The following is a 17,522-nucleotide window of genomic DNA, read 5'->3' on the forward strand; positions in this document are numbered from 1 at the left end:
ACTGGAAGAAAGGTTGCTGTGCTCAGAAAATGTTTGAAAGTCACTGCCCTAGAGTCATTTGTTACTATCTAGATTTACTGAAGCATTATTTGCCTCCTCTTAAAGCAGATTTCTGGTAATACCTTTTAATATAGTCTTACACGTTCTTTGAGATTCACTTTAAAAATAAAACTGAAATAAACACGAAATGAAGAACCCACTGCAAGTAGGAAAGTGACATATTCAAGGACACATGATAATCTACCTTCTTTTTGCAAGATAACATTTAAATTCCCTTATTTTGGATTTTACTAAATTGCACTTGTCTGCACTTAAGCCAGTGTTTTTTTCTCATGCCTCTTTCCTAGATACTTGTGTTCCAGAAGTTGGGCTCTCCATATTAATGGGTTTTTACTCAGTCCACATCATTGAAACTTGGTATTAAGAGTTTATTTCATTGTCTCTTTTCCATCTGGTTAGATTGTGAACCTTAGAGTTACATTATAGACCCAAGTGGAAAGAGGAAAGCCTTAGTAGGTAAACTAATTTTTAAGAGTTATTTAGGGCAGCCCGGGGGGCTCAGCAGTTTAGTGCCGCCTTCAGCCCAGAGCGTGATCCTGGACACCCAGGATCAGGTCCCACGTCGGGCTCCCTGCATGGGGCCTGCTTCTCCCTCTGCCTGTGTCTCCGCCTCTCTCTCTCTCTCTCTCTCTCTCTCTTTCTGTGTCTCTATGAATGAATGAATGAATAAATAAATAAGTCTTTTTAAAAAAGGAGTTATTTAACAAAAAAAGGGGGGGGGGTATTTCATATTTTCTAACCCAAACAGTGCTGATTTGACCTGTTCTCAATTTGCCTCTTCTTGTAAGCTTTCCTTGAATGTGCCATTCAAATTAGGTCCCTCCTCTTGTGTTCAGTATCAGCCCTTACTTTTTTCAAAAATCATTGCTCTTCTACAGTTGGTTTATTTATTAATACGTTTACTTGTCTTTTACCTGTCTCTTGCCATAAGGTCAAGGACCTCATGTCTTGATTGTGAAGAGTTTGGTTCTGGATGCCTAGTAACGATGCCTGGAATACAGTAGGCACTTAACAAATAGCTCTTGAATTAATGACTCTAGGCCAACTCTAGTCAGTCTGTATTAGTCTTAGGTTGAGAACAATTCTGAGGCCACATCTGTAATACAATAAAAAATGTGCGGTGATTCATTTGGTAGGTATAAAGGAGGGGAGAGTAAACCGGCTGTGTCACAGATTGGCCATTCATTCTATGCATATCAGACAAGTTCCACGATTGCCTTTGCTTCTCCGTCTCTGATTGAAGTACCAGGGCATTGAAGCCCTGCTGTGTGCCAAGCCCCATGACCCTCTGGGGAGTGGAACCGCACAGGGGCCAAGGATGTGGGCTCTGCAGCCAGACCACTTGGGTCCTGAGCCCAGTTCTTTCACAGACTAGCTCTGTGTGACCATAGGCTTCTCTAAACCGTAATTTCTTCATATCATGGACATAGAAAGAACCTGACCTCAGAGTTGTGGGATAATTACATGAAATAAACCCCATGTCTTCATCTGTTCAGGCTGCCATGACAAAACACCATAGACTGGGTGGCTTAAACAACAGACATTTAGTTCTCATAGTTCTGGAGGCTGGAAGTCTAAGATGAAAGTACTAGTATGGTTATTTTCTGGTGAGGACTTTCTTCCTGACTTGCAGACTATAGCCTTCTTTCTGTGGCTTTTTCACATGGCTTTGACTCAGTGCATTCATGTGAGGAAACAGAGATCTCTTACTCTTCTTATAAGACCACCAAGACTATCTCATTAGGACCCTACCCTATGACCTCATTTAACCTTAGTTATGTCCTGTAAAAGCCCTTTCCCAAAATACAGTCACATTGGGGTTAGCATATGAATTTTGGGGGGACATAGTTCATTCAGTCTGTAACACTCAGGTATTCAGAATAGTGCTTTGCATGTAGTAAGTGCTCGTTAGCTGTTGTGTTCTTTGTTCCCTGTTTTTAAGGAATTCATTCTAGTCAGAGACAAAATTATACATAAAACAAGCAGAGGACAAATAAATGATACCAGTCATGAAGATAAGTATTAGTTCGGGCAGCCCTGGTGGCGCAGCAGTTTAGCGCCGCCTGCAGCCCGGGGCGTGATCCTGGAGACCTGGGATTGAGTCCCATGTCGGGCTCCCTGCATGGAGCCTGCTTCTCCTTCTGTCTATGTCTCTGCCTTTCTCTCTCTCTCTGTGTGTCTCTATGAATGGATAAATAAAATCTTAAAAAAAAAAAAAAAACTGTCTTAAAAAAAAAGGTAAGTATTAGTTCATAGAATGGAGAGACATATTCTGACCCGGGAAGTTGGAGCTACCCCATAAGAGTAAGTGAATCTAAACTATCTGAAGGATGAGATGAATTTAGATATGTAAAGAGATGCGGCCCACCAAGACGGGAGACAGCTGGATATGTTTAATTTTAGGCACATCCTTCTGGCAAAGGACCTGTGACGTTCTTGACTTTAACTTATAAAACCAGATTTTTAGAAGGCATAGCTTGGGTCTGGATACATTGTTTATTGTAGTTGTACAGTTGTGCAAGTGAATGGTCATGTAATGGTACCAAGATGTGCAGCTTTGGCAAGTCTTGATGTGAGGCTCTGTGGTAAGCCTAGACAATGTAGAGCAGAGTCTCCGGTTCCAGAAAACTAGGAGTAAAGAGGTTCATGAAAACCAGTCAGCAAAGTTTGGATCGGATGCAGTGAGGAACCTCCAAGTGAGTTCTAAAGTTATGACGCAGGAGGGTTAGTTTGAGAGTGGCTTAGGGATGGAACCAAGAGATGCGAGACATTAAGGGCAGGGAAACTAGTGAAGAGGTAGTAATCCACACCCAAGATGCTAAAAAACAGGAATAGCAGAAATAAGGAGAAACAGGGTTTGAGATAAAATAGGTAATGCAGAGAAAAGTCCTTAGTCTTCCCCCTAGATGGGGGAGTCTTACCGCTGGGCTTGTTAATGGAGCAGGAAGTAGAAAGGAGAACATGCTGGTTGGCTTAGAGGAGTTGGTTAGGAAGAAAATGAGTTTTCTTAATTGAATATGTGTGTTTGTGAATAGATTGTCAAGTGCAGAGTGAATGGTGAGCATTTAAAAATGAGAGAGCGGCAGAGGGGGCCTGGCCCGCCTGGGCAGCTCAGTCGGTTAAGCAGCCAGCTCTTGGTTTTGGCTCAGGTCATGCAGGGTCCTGAGATTGAGCTCCACATTGGGCTCCAAGCTAGGTGTGGAGCCTGCTCCCTTCCCCTCCCACTCCCCCCCCCCCCCGAAAAAATAAAGATAATAAAGAAGATAATAAATAGTAAGAGAACCAAGGGACGTAACAGGAGCTCACCCAGCTATCTCAGCCTTCTGGATTCCTTCTCTACAGCTAGACTGTGCGGCGCATGCACAGTATGCCGGCCGGCCCAGGAGCACTTCCCTGTTGAGCTCATTTAGGCCTCACAGCCCCCTTGTGAATGTTACTGTCTGTATTTCACCAATGAGGAAGTGGAGATGCACTAGGACTAAAGGACTTGGCCAGGGTCACACAATTAGTATGTGAAGAGCTGGCTCTGGAACTGCCAGTTCTCTACTCCCTGATTCTGCCAAAGCAGCTAGCAGTTGATTACATTGTATTGGTTTGGGGGCTTCCTAGGAATTAGCCTTAGCTTCCTAACTAGATTGTTAGCTTCTAAGTGAGCAAGAAGAACTTACAATTTTTATGGAATTGGAAAATTAACAACTACCCAGAGCTGGCATGTTTCTGAAGCAGTTGGCACACGTGCACTGCAAATTTGTACTGCGTTTCTGGAAAGCAGTTGGGCTTTAAGTGTCCAGTGTCATCAAAATATTCATAAACTTTGGCTTCCTAATCTTATTTCTGGTTATTTAGTTTAGGAAATCGTCCAAAGAGGGGAAGGGATGGTTACGTGTGTGAGAATTTTAATTGCGGAATTTCTATTAAGCTAAAAAATTGGAAGCAGCCTTAATGAACACTGGTCGGGGGTATGTATATAAATGACGGTACATTAATCCATTTGGCACATGTATACTCCTTTAAAGTGAAATACAACTGTCTCAGTGTGCATAACAGTTCATGATGAAATGTTAAGTAAAGTAGGGCAGGCTAAAAATTGTGGATGTGCTGATTGTAAGTAAAGTAGTTAAGTATGTGAACAGAAGCTAAAAGGAAGCCTGGAAATGCCAGCATGTTTTATGGAGGCCTAGCATTAGTTAATAAATGGTTATGGATTACATATAACTGAGAACTGCCTACTTTTTTTTAATGCTTAACTCCAAAGAACCATTTTGAAGAAATAGATTGTAATGAAATTTCAAAATTATATTACACTATTTGGAAAAGCATAAAATACACCGTTGTAACAGTCAGCATTGTTTGAAAATCTTGCCTTGATTTAAAAAAGGAAAAATTGACCTTGACAATGAGCATTAAAAAGCTCTCCTATTCAGTATTGCCAAAGAGCCAAGTCAAAGTTCTGGAAACACACTAGCCTGAAAAGAAGGAACCAGTTATACTGCATCTGGAAGTACGCTGTCTGGGTAGCTGGTGACTTCTGAGACTAGTGACTTCTGAGACTAGCAACTTCTGTCTGTCCAGGGTCTCAAAGCTGACTGGTCCGCTTCACAGAGAAGGGCTCATCTGGTTTTTGCATAAGCTCTCCTCTGGGGCGGCCGGCCCGGTGTGGTCCCCTCCACCTACTTCACAGGCCCAGGCACTGACAAAGTGACTCCTTGTGTCAGAAGTGAGAAGGTGGGAGCACAGCTGCTTGGGCCGGATGCTGGAAGCACACCTAGGAGGCCACCCGAAGTAAATCCAGTGCATCGGCTTTAGTAGAAGTGCCGTTTGCCATGCACATGGTGTGGCTGCAGTGATCAAGTGGAGTGACCATTGTGGGAGTTTTATTCGTGGAGGGTAGGGCACAGGAAAGGATTGTTTAGAAAGAGCTAGAGAGAGGTAGCCAGAACTGTGCGCCAGGAGGTGGCCTTCACGAATTGGCGCTTCAGCCCTCCTTGCTTTTCACAGAGAGACAAGAAGCAGGTTGGAGGAGTGAGTAGGAAGCCCTGGGTCACTCTGGCCGGAGCAGAGGGTGGGTCAGTAAGGAGTAATATTAGGGGTAGAGACACGACAGTAGGCAGGGCAATGGGACACCTGAGAGTTAAGACTTCAGTCTGGGGATCCCTGGGTGGCGCAGTGGTTCGGCGCCTGCCTTTGGCCCAGGGCGCGATCCTGGAGACCCGGGATCAAATCCCACGTCGGGCTCCCGGTGCATGGAGCCTGCTTCTCCCTCTGCCTGTGTCTCTGCCTCTCTCTCTCTCTCTCTCTCTTTGACTATCAATAAATAAATAAATAAATAAATTAATTAATTAATTAATTAATTTAAAAAAAAATAAGACTTCAGTCTGAAGATACTGCAGTAGTGAAAAACATAGAATTTTGAACCAGTCTTCATACCCCAACATTTTAATATATCTTGGCATTTTGTAATGAGAATAATAGTGTACTGATGCTTTAATTCAGCCAGAAGTTATTAAAAAGATAAGTTTGTGTGGCGCCTGGGTGTCTCAGTCAGCTTAGCATCTGACTTCTGCTCAGGTCATGATCTCTGATCTCAGGGTCCTGGGGTCAGGCCCCGCATCCCTGGCCCTCTGCTCAGCAGGGAGTCTGCTTGTCCCTCGGCCCCTCCCTCTGCTCATGCCCGCACATGCTTTCTCTTTCTCATGAATAAATTTTAAAAATCTTTTTTAAAAAATTAAAAATAAGTTATTTGCATATCCAGTCATTCAACCAGTTAGTAGTTCATCAGAAACGCTAATTACTTCTGGGTTACTGAGTGTAAAGCAGTTTTTTTCTTTTCCAGGATTACATTCCATCGCAACAAGATATTCTGCTTGCCAGAAGACCCACCAAAGGCATTCATGAGTATGACTTTGAAATTAAAAATGTTCCTTTCAAAATGGTTGATGTGGGTGGTCAAAGATCAGAGAGAAAACGATGGTTTGAATGCTTCGACAGCGTGACATCAATACTTTTCCTTGTTTCCTCAAGTGAATTTGACCAGGTGCTTATGGAAGACCGACTGACCAATCGCCTTACAGAATCTCTGAACATTTTTGAAACAATCGTCAATAACCGGGTTTTCAGCAATGTCTCCATAATTCTCTTCTTAAACAAGACAGATTTGCTTGAGGAGAAAGTGCAAATTGTGAGCATCAAAGACTATTTCTTAGAATTTGAAGGGGATCCCCACTGCTTAAGAGACGTCCAAAAATTCCTGGTGGAATGTTTCCGGAACAAACGCCGGGACCAGCAGCAGAAGCCCTTATACCACCACTTCACCACTGCCATCAACACAGAGAATATCCGCCTCGTGTTCCGTGACGTGAAGGACACCATTCTTCACGACAACCTCAAGCAGCTCATGCTACAGTGATGGACAGAAGACTGCCCATTTTAATCCCTTTTGTCCTCTTGATTGTGTTCTGTTTGTTTTGTTTTTGGAAATAGCAGTTTACAACAGGAATGAGAAAAATCTTGATTCTAAGTTTAACTTCTTGGAAATCTTAGTCCTCCTCCTGCAGACTTTGGTTTGTGGCTGGCTGAAAGCTGCTGAGTAACAATCGCCGATACCTGTCGATGTTCAGTCTTTGATCTGTTTCACTGTGGCTTCCCTTTGAGGGGGTTCTAGTTTCCTGCCAAGCCTCTGACTAAATAGAGTTCAGGCTTTAGCTTTTTCCACTTCTCAAACTGAATTCTGTAGTGCCAAGTATGGAAGGTGTCTTCGAATCTCTTGGTATGAGGTTAAGAATATTCAGTTCTGACACAGCAAGGTCCCTTTTTTCTGTCCTGTGCACGGCAGCGACACTTGTGCCTCGCTTTACGGCGACCTGTTTTGAAAGGGCTATTGGAAAAAAAGTTTGATCTAAGGACTGGCATTCTGTAGCTTTACACAGATTTAGCCTTCATGTTTTTTTTAATTGCTTATATAGCGACAGTTGTTTAGTTTTAAAATTTCTGTGGTTTCTGAAGGTAATGTTCTTAGTGTTTTAAAGTTTACATAAGGATTCCTGGTCTGATGCTAATGGAAGTTCACAAATGGTACGGGGCTGGGGGAGGGGAGCAAGAGGGAGCCAATGCCGTACAGAGTATTTTGATGCAAAGTAATGAGTGAAATATAGTGTGCCCTTTTCATATTTAAATATCATATAATAAATGTGCCATATGTGAAACATTCTGGCCGTAGCAGCAGCTATAAAAATTGCAAGTAACTTGATAACAGAGCTTTCTAAATAAACATACCGTTTCCAGGATGTTACGTGCTTTACGCTCAGACTTGTATGTCCTGTCTTGGAGGATTCGGGTCCTCACTGCAGAGAATCACTGTTGTACCATCACAGAACATCTTTCTTTTGCTCTCCTGTCTATTCCCATCAACTCCAACTGTGGCATATATGGGAGTTTTTATTTGGAGCTGGCCAAGGTCAATGTTTTCCTGTCAGATGACTCAAGAAGGCATTATTTGAGATTTGTGTTCATTCTTGGTGTGTCTCCTAAAACATACACCTACATGTTCATATCATTATTGCTTATGAAATTCTAGCTTTATTGAGGTACATTTTGAATGTTTTGGGGATACTTCTAAGAATAAGCAGTAATTTTTTTAGGTCACACCGAAATATGATTGCATTTGACCTCACCACGTATGAAATGAAAGTATCTTGCAGCAGCTTTGTGATCTCAGATGTCATGGTGAACTCATCAGAGGAACTGGTTTGCAGTACTGAGAATACTGCCTTGTAGGTTGTGTGTGGTGTTAGACCAGGACTAGAGAGGCAAATGCCCAAGGCTGATGACAGTTTGGAAAATCTGACAGCTTTTCTCCTTTTCCTGAAAATTGTGATTAAGACTGTGATACCTGTCACTTTACTGTAGAGCTGTGTTCTCAGGTATTCTGTTGGCTAGAAAGTCCTTGAAAGATTGGTCAACATTAAGGATCATGCAGCCTTTCCAAGATGGTGGCTCTTGGTTGGTCTGCAGTCTAGTGTGAGAGTAGGACTTTTCAGTGAGCTAACCAGGGATTGTTCGTAACTGTTCTTGACTTTTCTTGCATTTGAAATTCCACCATCATTTTATCCATAGTAACTTTCAGTGTTTTCATGCCTTGGTCATACACGAGCTACAGACACGTAGCCCTGCATCATAATGCAAGTCTTCATAGTATACAGTTCGTGCATGTTTGAATAGTTCTACATCCAGTGCTTCTTGCCAAAAAGAATATAGTGTTTAAATTCACAGAATTAGAATAACTTCAGTGCTAGTGAATGTCTGAATATGCACACAGTAACATTGGGACTTTTTGCTGGAGAGTCTTTGTGTAAATTTCGAAAATAGTTTAGTTGAATGGCCCAAACCATTGAACTTCAGTGAAGGCTAAAGTAAGTTCCCTGTACAAAGAGCAAACTTGGTCTTATTTAAGTTATATTTAAGATCTGTGATACGAACCATAAATCTTGCCTGACAAAGCAGCAATCACCAAGACTACCACCAAGAAATGTTACAACACCGAATAGATATGGTATGATTTTGGGAATTTGCAACTTTCTTTCCTGATGTTTGTGATGTCTCAGCTTTTTTTTTTTTTTTAAATAAAATCTAGACTATATTTTGAGGCAGCAGATTACTTCTATTTAATGGCAGGCTTGTTTAGACAGTGGAAGTGTGAGGTCTCAGTCTGAAGCCTTCAGCTCCCCATTTTTTACATACTGTATTTAAAACCAATTGAAGGAGTCTTAATACCTGTATTATAAAAACTAGATTCTTTTGAAATACCACTATATGAAGAAGAAAATGAAATTTAGTGAACCAGATTGAAAGGGGGCTCATCACTTTACTATGCGAATATCCCTTCATCTCTAAAACAGTGGTTTAAAGTTCTTTGAAGTGTGTTTGCCTTTTTAAGTCTTAATGGTTATGATTTGGAATAAAATGTGCCTAATTCTCTATTACATTGTGTTCCTAAATCCAAATGTCTTCTCGTTGAATTCTTAAGAAATGTCACAAAAGTGTCTTCATTGGCCTTGAAGAAATGTATAAGTATACAGAGTTGCCTTATAAATCAAAGAACACCACAAATTTGGGTCTCTGTTTTTATAGGGAAATGGTTTTGCCAAATGTTTTCTGAAGATCCACATGATATAAGGCTTGCCTCTGCCACTTAAATATCATTTTTTAATGCCCCAAATCATTGCTTCCTGCCAAATAACTGTATGAAATCAAAGTCTTCATGTTAATGTTACTGTCTGGAAAAGGTGCTTGGTAGCTGCAGAGCAACCACAGCCAAAGAAGGTGAGGTTGAATGAAAAAGATCACCCGTTTTTGTTGTTTTCTTTGAAGTTGCACTGGTGCATGTTTTACATAGTGAAGATCCTCTGGTTAATCTCTCAAGCTGAGGTTGTTTAGGGAAATCCTTTTTCAGTTGGTGGCAGTGGTTGGTTTAAAGTTGAAGGAAGTAAGAGTATGTTAATACCAGAAACTATTAGAAGTATTGATTTAGATGCAACAGAAATGATTACGCCCTGTCATTTTCTTGTAAAGAGAAAATGAGTAAATCTTAACTCCCAGTGTGTACCCAAGTACGTGTATTTATGCTTTTGATGAAATGTATTCTCAGCCTTAGTACACATATCCGGTTATGCCTTATTTATGTGAAGAATAAAGTGACCAAGTCATGTTCTGTTATGTTCTGAAATTCAAATCACTATTTGAGAAGGCCTCAAATTGGTGCTTTCATTATGTAATGATTCATTTAGACAAAACCCCAGACCACGCCATTTGAAACAAGTTTCTCTCCGTTGCAATTTGTAGCAATGTTATTTCTGTATATGTAAAATAAGAAGGCTAAGGATCAGTGTTAACTCTTAATTTCTTGTTTGAATCCATGAAATCATGCCTGTAAAGCTCAGTCAAACATTTGTAACAAACTCCCCAATAAATCTAGAGAAAGTTTGCTCTGTTACCTTTTTATTGCTGTTAGTTTTCTTGAGGGAATCAAGAACAGAAATTTTGCATGTGTCTTTTTCAGTTGGAAGTTTGACCTAGAACTAGGTCACTTTATGTCGTTTCCCATCATTTCATTCGTCGCACATGTTGTGCTGCTTCCCTGTAAGGACTGATTTTCTTTTATTGATAGGATGCAGGCTGGCCTTTCAGCCTAGTAAACATGAAAGGGGGGGCTTGTATGAGAGTGGGTGTGTTTGAGTCTCCATGTTCTGAATAAGGCAGAAGGTATAATACATACCTATTATTTTATGGTACGAGGTTAGGGCTTAATAAGTTTATAATAGAAATTGAAGTCTAAACCTCGACATTTTAAACAGGTTGGACTTTCTGGCTTTTTCAAGTACCATCAAAGCAATGGTAGCCTTAGGCTGGTAAGTGACTATTAACAGCATTAGAAGTACAGTGTTTGTACCACTAGCATTCTTGTGTCTACTTGAATGTATAGTTAGCATTTAAGTAAATATGTTCCTTCTTGTGGCATCCAGGTCTGACCATCCGGTTTCAAATGCCAGAGCTCATACGGAACAAAAAGGGTTAATGATTGGGCAGTATTTTCTGGGTTGATGGGAGATTTGGGGACCTTTCCAAATCTGCTGTTGATAAAAAAAAAATTCCAGATCAAAGTATGCTAGGACCCACTATGCATACATTTTCAATCTGTGAGTGTGGTAATAGAAATATGCTACTTATTGGGTATCTGATTTGGATTTGTATTTAGAAAGCTTGTTTATAATGTTTCTTGCCATAGTAAGTGATATATTTGTCCTCAGTTATGCCCATATGATGGTACCAGGGGGGAACAAAGGGGGGGAGGTAGGGGGTTAATTCCCGGAAAGTATATGTAACAATGCAACAAACTATATACCATTTGCTCTCTCTTTACCTCTTACTTGAAAGCAGAATGGCAAAATGTTTTAAATGGCTTTTCTGTACCACTCTACCGTGATGAGAGCTCATTTACCACAAGAAGCCTTATCAAGAAGTATATTTTGTAACAACCTCACAGATACTGTACCCAACAAAACATGATTTGTATTAGCTTTGTATAAAAAATACTTGTGACTTAGGTTTTTTTTATACGTATTAAATCTTTTTATAACTTTCCAGAAACTAAGAAGCAGGTTATCTGATATTGCTGTAAATTTTTTTTTCCTGTCAGTGCTTTAGTTCAGGATTGGCAATAAATTATTTCTAAAGGAGGTCTGAAAGTGGAAAGAATGGTTTGATTTTATACAATGAATCGCTAGGCATTAAGGCTTTTTACTTTTGTACATATTTTGCAAAAATTTTGCCTCTTGCTATTAATATTTGCTTTGTAAAATTACTGACATTAATAAACATTTATAAACTATTCAATACTACGATGTTATTTAAACCAACAGTTTGATAAAGTGTAAAGCAGATACTTAGTTAAGTTTGAAAACAAAAGCATAGTGATTTTTAAAAAGCACCGAAATCTCTCTGCACAACTCCAACAATATTTCACCTTCCTATTAAGCTACAAACTTTTCCTTACTAAAAATGGGGATGTGGACCTCATCCAAACAAGCTCCCAGGCACTTAATATGTTTGGACGTGGCAATGGGGCAAGGAGGGCTACTCCTTTTTCTCTCTGCTCCTTTTAAGATTGTTCAACCAACCCGCACTAGTCCTGGTTTGTCGGCCTGCAGGAGTAATGCTGTCGGGTCTATTGTAATTGAAATGGTGATTTAAAAACAAATCCACATATTACCACTCATTTTTCTTGTTTCAATCAACTATTTTAGATCGTGATTTACAGAAAATTTACAAAGATCATAGAGTTTCTCCGGTATTCCACACCCTTTCAATAGTTGCCCTAATCATCATTACATCTTGCCTTTGTCTGGTACCTTTGTCATAGTGAACCAATACTGAGACTTTATTATTAACTAAAGCTCACACTTTATTCCGATTTCCTTAGTTTTTTCCCTGGTGTCCCTTTCCATTCCAGAATACATCCAGGACACCAGATCACATTTAATTGTCTCTTCTTCGGCTTCTCTTGGCAGGTTCTCAGATTTTCCTTGATTTTGATGACCATGGCAGGTTTGAGAAGGAATGCTGGGTGGCTGTTCTGTAAATTGCCCCTCTGTTGGGATCTGTCTCATGTGTTTCTCATGATAGACTCGATTGTGTTTTGGGGACCGCAGAGGTAAAGCATCATCCTCATCAGATCCTATTAGGCATACCACCCATCTTTTTCCTTTACAGCTTCAGCTAAGTGGGAGGTTCTTAATAACTTTTTTTTTTTTAAGATTTTATTTGTTTATTCATGAGAGACACACGGAAGCAGAGACATAGGCAGAGAGAAGCAGGCTCACTGCAGGGAGCCTGATACGGGACTCCATCCCAGGACCCTGGGATCATGACCTGAGCTGAAGGCAGATGCTCAACCACTGAACCACCCAGGTGCCCCTGTTAAATAACTTTTGACATGTTCATACCTTTGCTTAAATGACATATATCCAAAACAGCATGTACTTTCCCAGAGGAGAATGAAGGGCCTTTCCCCACAATCGGGATTGTATAGCTGATTCGGATAAATGTTCCGTGGTGATGGCTGTGCCCCAGAATAATTGGCTCCAGGCCTTAGGGACAAAAAAGAAATTCTGTTCCGAGGTCTCACCTTGAACATAAATTTCACTGTTGGTCCCAAGAAAAATGGAGATCGAAAGACTTGGACTTAGAAATATCTACAAATCTGCACACACCTACAAATCTGTACCTTGAAAACAGGTCGTTAAAGGCTTTCTTTGAGAGATTTAAGACCTTAAAAAATTGACACTAAACTCACTTGAGCATGTAAATCCCCCAAAGAAGACATCTTTTAAAAAAAAAAAAAACTTGGGACACCTGGGTGGCTCAGCGGTTGAGCATCTGCCTTTGGCTCAGGGCGTGATTCTGGGGTCCCAGGATCGAGTCGGGCTCCCTGCATGGAGCCTGCTTCTCCTTCTGCCTGTGTCTCTGCCTCTCTCTCTGTGTCTCTCATGAATAAGTAAAATCTTTTTTAAAATTAATTTTTAAAAAATAAAAAATTTCCTTACTGTTGTTGGAAATAGAATATTCCTTTGTCAAAGGAAGCAGCCAAGACTCCAGTATTGTCCAGTAAAGTGTTTTTGGCACCATCATGGATAATTGCCATGAGATGCTCTCAAAATGACCTGTTCCTTCGCCCACAGTGTGGGTTGTTGGAAGAGAAAAGAGAAGACTTTGGTTTCAAGAAGGCAGGAAACTCAAGAGTTTATAGGTTAAACCGGAGGTTTGTTTTGGTGATGGGAAATTTGGCAAATCCTCATGAAACAAATGACCGAGGACAGTGTTTTAAAATACATGCTGTGATTTTTCCTCAGAAATGAGCGGGGCGACCGAAATACAGTCCTGTGGTTGCAGTAAGGAGTCTCCGAATGAAAACACTGTGCAGCTATATTTCACAAGGGTCCCCCTTCGAATACCAGAGGGAACAAAAGGCTCAAACAAGGATTTGATACAAACTCACTATTCAAGGCGGCTGTGTGAAGCTTCTCTGTTGGCGGAAAGAATAAGGAGGGAAGTTGTGTCCAGAATTAACATTTATACTGAGTGGAGGAGTGGGTTGGTTTTCCTTTTCCCCAGGGAGGTACATTGATGGGAAAATGTAAGCCACCGAGGCTTTTTAAATGTTGATTATCCTTTTGCAATTAACTGCCCTGCAGCTTTAGACTTGGGTTTGAATTTCGGGTCCCGGTCAAACATCACAGAAGACTGGGAACATGCCTCTAAGATGAAACTGAGGTTAAACTGCTGACCTTGGGAATGAAAAAGTATACTTGGTTTATTTTTCTATTATTCTGCATGGAAAGCCCAATTCTTGTGAACCTTGCGGGATTTAATTAGTTTATTATAACATCAGGATAAGTTTGTCAAACCTTTATCCTGAATAAAAGAGCATCCCAGCACCTATGGCTCAGCAATATTGGCGACATGGCATATTGAAGTTAATTCTGGGGGGCACCCGGGCGGCTCAGTTGGTTAAGCGTCTGCCTTCGGCTTGGGTCATGATCCCAGGGTCCTGGGATCGAGCCTACTTCTCCCTCTCCTTCTGCCTGCCGCTCCCCTGCTTGTGCTCTTTCTCTCTCTGTGTTATACAGATAAGTAAAATCTTTTTAAAAAGTTAATTCTGGGGACACCTGGGTGGCTCAGCGATTGAACATCTTGCCTTTGGCTCAGGGCATGATCCCGGGGTCCCGGGATCGAGTCCCACATCAGGCTCCCCACCGGGAGCCTGCTTCTCCCTCTGTCTGTGTCTCTGCCTCTCTGGGTCTCTCATGAATGAACAAACAAAATCTAAAAAAAATAATAATTTTGTACATGCAATCCTTGCACGTATGTAGCAAGTTTGTAGTTTGGGGGAAGATGCTATGAATCTGTAAAGAGGACTCCATGCCAGGCTAAGAGCTGGATGCCCAACTTCATGGGAGTAAAGAGCCCCAATTTAACACCGGCACACTGTACAGCACAGCCCCTTCTAAAGTGCACAGAACAAAATTGCATTCGACCCCCTTGCCCAACATTCAAGGGATCTAGTGTCAACCTCCCTTGCCAACTGACCTTCCCTTCCAGCTGCCTTCACCCACTAAGTGAGCACTGCTGCACCACCACCGCCACCCCAAATCCCCTCTCTCTGGCTCACTCTGCTCCAGGCCAGCTCCTGCTCATCTTCAAGCCCAGCTCTGAAGATCACTGCTGGCTCACCACCCACCCTGGGACCAGGAGCGGTTTCCTTCCTTTGGGTACCGCTCCCATCCTACTCCTCTCTCAGGACACATCAAGCCTTCCACCTTATTTTAGAGCCATTTCTGTTCCCATCTCAGCTCCCATCAGTTAGACTGATTAGACTAACCCATCATTGCTCTGCAGATGCTCTTGCTAAGCTCCCCGAGTGCCCATCAGACACCTCTGACTGTTCCTAAGAGTAACCAACACAGTGTCCCCTTGTCCGGACACTCACAGTCAAGTCATGACAGGAGCCTGAGTGAAGCCAGGCTGTGAGGAAGAAGTAGCTTCTGAGTTGACTGTCACTAGCTTCAGGAGGGACCTGATTAGACTCCAGATCGGAGACATCAGGAGGTTGAGCTAACAATAATGTCTTCCGTGTTCCTTCCTACATTCCGATTCTTGAAAGCCTTCTAGAACATTCCAGCATGTAGCAAAAATTATTTATAGAAGAATATAGAATGTTATAGTACAAAGTTCCTATGACAAGGTCTTTATTTTTCCCTCCAAAAAAAATTTTTTTTTTAAAGAGGGAGACTGTAAGGGGAAAATTATCTCTGAAGATGTTGAGGGTAACTCAACAGGTTTTGAAAAATTTGACCCTCAGTGTTTTGTAATTTTTTTCCCTGAGCTCTGTCCTCCAGGGGGAATTTCCCCATCCCAAGGGCGCATTCGTCTTTCTGAGGTACTGAAAGTTAGAATCTGGCAGCCTCTGAGAGTCATGGGCACTTTCAGATTCATTTGTGTTACGGCCACCATCTTAGTTGAGCCTGTTATGAAAAGTACCACAGATCCAGTGGCTCCCAAGCGACAAAAATGTGCTTCTCACAGTCTGGAGACCAGAAGTTCAAGATCAGGGTGGGAGCATGATGGGGTCCTAGGGAGGGCCCTCCTCTGCTTTTGCATTGATAGAAATAGCTAGTTGGCCCCTTTTTCTAAAGGTTACGAATCTGTTCATCAGGGCTCCACCCTCATGACCAGATTACCTCCCAAAGTCCCCACCTCCAAATACCATGACACTGGGATTAGGGTCTCAACGTGTGAATGGGAGAGAGGACACACCATTGATGACTCATAACAGTCACCAAAATGTCATCAGGATTGGCTTGAATCCAGCTTGATCTTCTGCTTTTTTTCCCCCCCTCCAAGAAGAACCATTTTTTTTCAGTGATCAATGCAGAGATAAGGGCCCAGCAGCTTCTGAGCATCTTCTGTTTTGACACCATTTTTGGTATATATTTTTTCACATACTGTGAAAAACGTTTGGTGAAAAAACCACCCTAATCTCACCACTGTGTCATCATCACTGTAAATAATATTGATGTTTCTGTCTAGTAACTTTTCCCTGTGTATGATTCAGTAACATGTCCTTAGCGTAAGTCCCAAGGATAATTGTTTTAAGTAGTTGCGTATTTCACGTGGTACCTGCCTAGATCTTTCTACTTGAACTTCTCGCCCAAACCAGAGATACCAACTGTTCTGACAACAGCAGCAATGATGACGCCCACTTTGTTCTCAGATGCTTGCCAATCAGATTATTTGAGAGCCTGACTCTTTCTCCCAGGCAGTAGTGCTTGGTTCTGAAGTCCTCCTATGTTCTCATAAATCCAACATCTCAAAGACCTTCCAGATTGTCATGAGAATTGAACCCACATTTGATTCGAGGCACCGTAGAACAGAACAGTCTAAAATTGACTCCATATTGTGCAGATGCCTGGTATTGCGTGAATAATTCTCAGTTTGGGGATGATATCTCAAAATGTGAGAGTAGATAATTTTATCCATTTAGCGATTAAAGAAAAACAAAAATGATTTTATTTCTGCATTGTAAAAAAATTTTTTTTTATTTATGATAGTCATACAGAGAGAGAGAGAGAGAGAGAGAGGCAGAGACACAGGCAGAGGGAGGAGCAGGCTCCATACACCTGGAGCCTGACGTGGGATTCGATCCCGGGTCTCCAGGATCGCGCCCTGGGCCAAAGGCAGGCGCCAAACCGCTGCACCACCCAGGGATCCCTGCATTGTAAATTAAGCTTCATTTTACTTCTGTTCCTAGAATTGGAGGGCTTTTTAAAAATTAGTTTTGTGTGTCCAAGGACATTCTCTAGAACCACAGGGCTTATGTCCAAGGATATCCTCATGATTGTTTATAAAAGCCAGCTCAAAACTATCCATGACTGGCACCCAAAGGGCACTCAGCTACCAAACCTGGGGGGTTTTAGCCGCCCGTGACTTGATACTTGTCTTTAGTCCCATCCTCAAGTAACCAAGGTTTTTGTAACAATGTCCAAATAATATTCAATAAGTGCATGAAAAGATGCTCAACACTATTAGCCATCAGAGAGATACAAATCAAAATCACGATGAGTTACCACTTCAGACCTATTAGGATGACTAGAGTTTTTAAAAAATGGGCATAAGTGTTGGTGAGGATGTAGAGCAATTGGAACCCTCAGACATCGCTGGTGGGATTGTAAAATAGTCTGTAGCCCCTTTAGAAAACCGTCTGTCAGTTCCTTAAAACATTAAATACAGAATTGCCATGTGATCCAGCAATTTCAGTCTTTGGTCTAAACCACAGAGAAACAAAAACATGCATCCACACAAAGATTTGTACGTGACTATTCATACCAGCGTTATTTATAATAGACAAAAAG

At 41.5% G+C, this 17,522-nt stretch overlaps 1 protein-coding gene across 1 annotated transcript in view; it reads left to right on the forward strand.

Moving 5' to 3' along the window:
- GNA13 (G protein subunit alpha 13) overlaps positions 1 to 10,048 on the forward strand; it is a 37,576-nt gene extending 27,528 nt beyond the window's left edge. The window contains exon 4 of the mRNA XM_041725130.1: positions 5,894 to 10,048. Coding sequence (XP_041581064.1) covers positions 5,894 to 6,466 — 573 coding nt within the window. The 3' untranslated portion in view covers positions 6,467 to 10,048. The remainder of the gene's footprint in view (positions 1 to 5,893) is intronic.
- Positions 10,049 to 17,522: the final 7,474 nt, after the last annotated feature.

This window comes from Vulpes lagopus, chromosome 12 (assembly GCF_018345385.1).
Source record: "Vulpes lagopus strain Blue_001 chromosome 12, ASM1834538v1, whole genome shotgun sequence".
Classification (NCBI taxonomy): Eukaryota; Metazoa; Chordata; class Mammalia; order Carnivora; family Canidae; genus Vulpes; species Vulpes lagopus.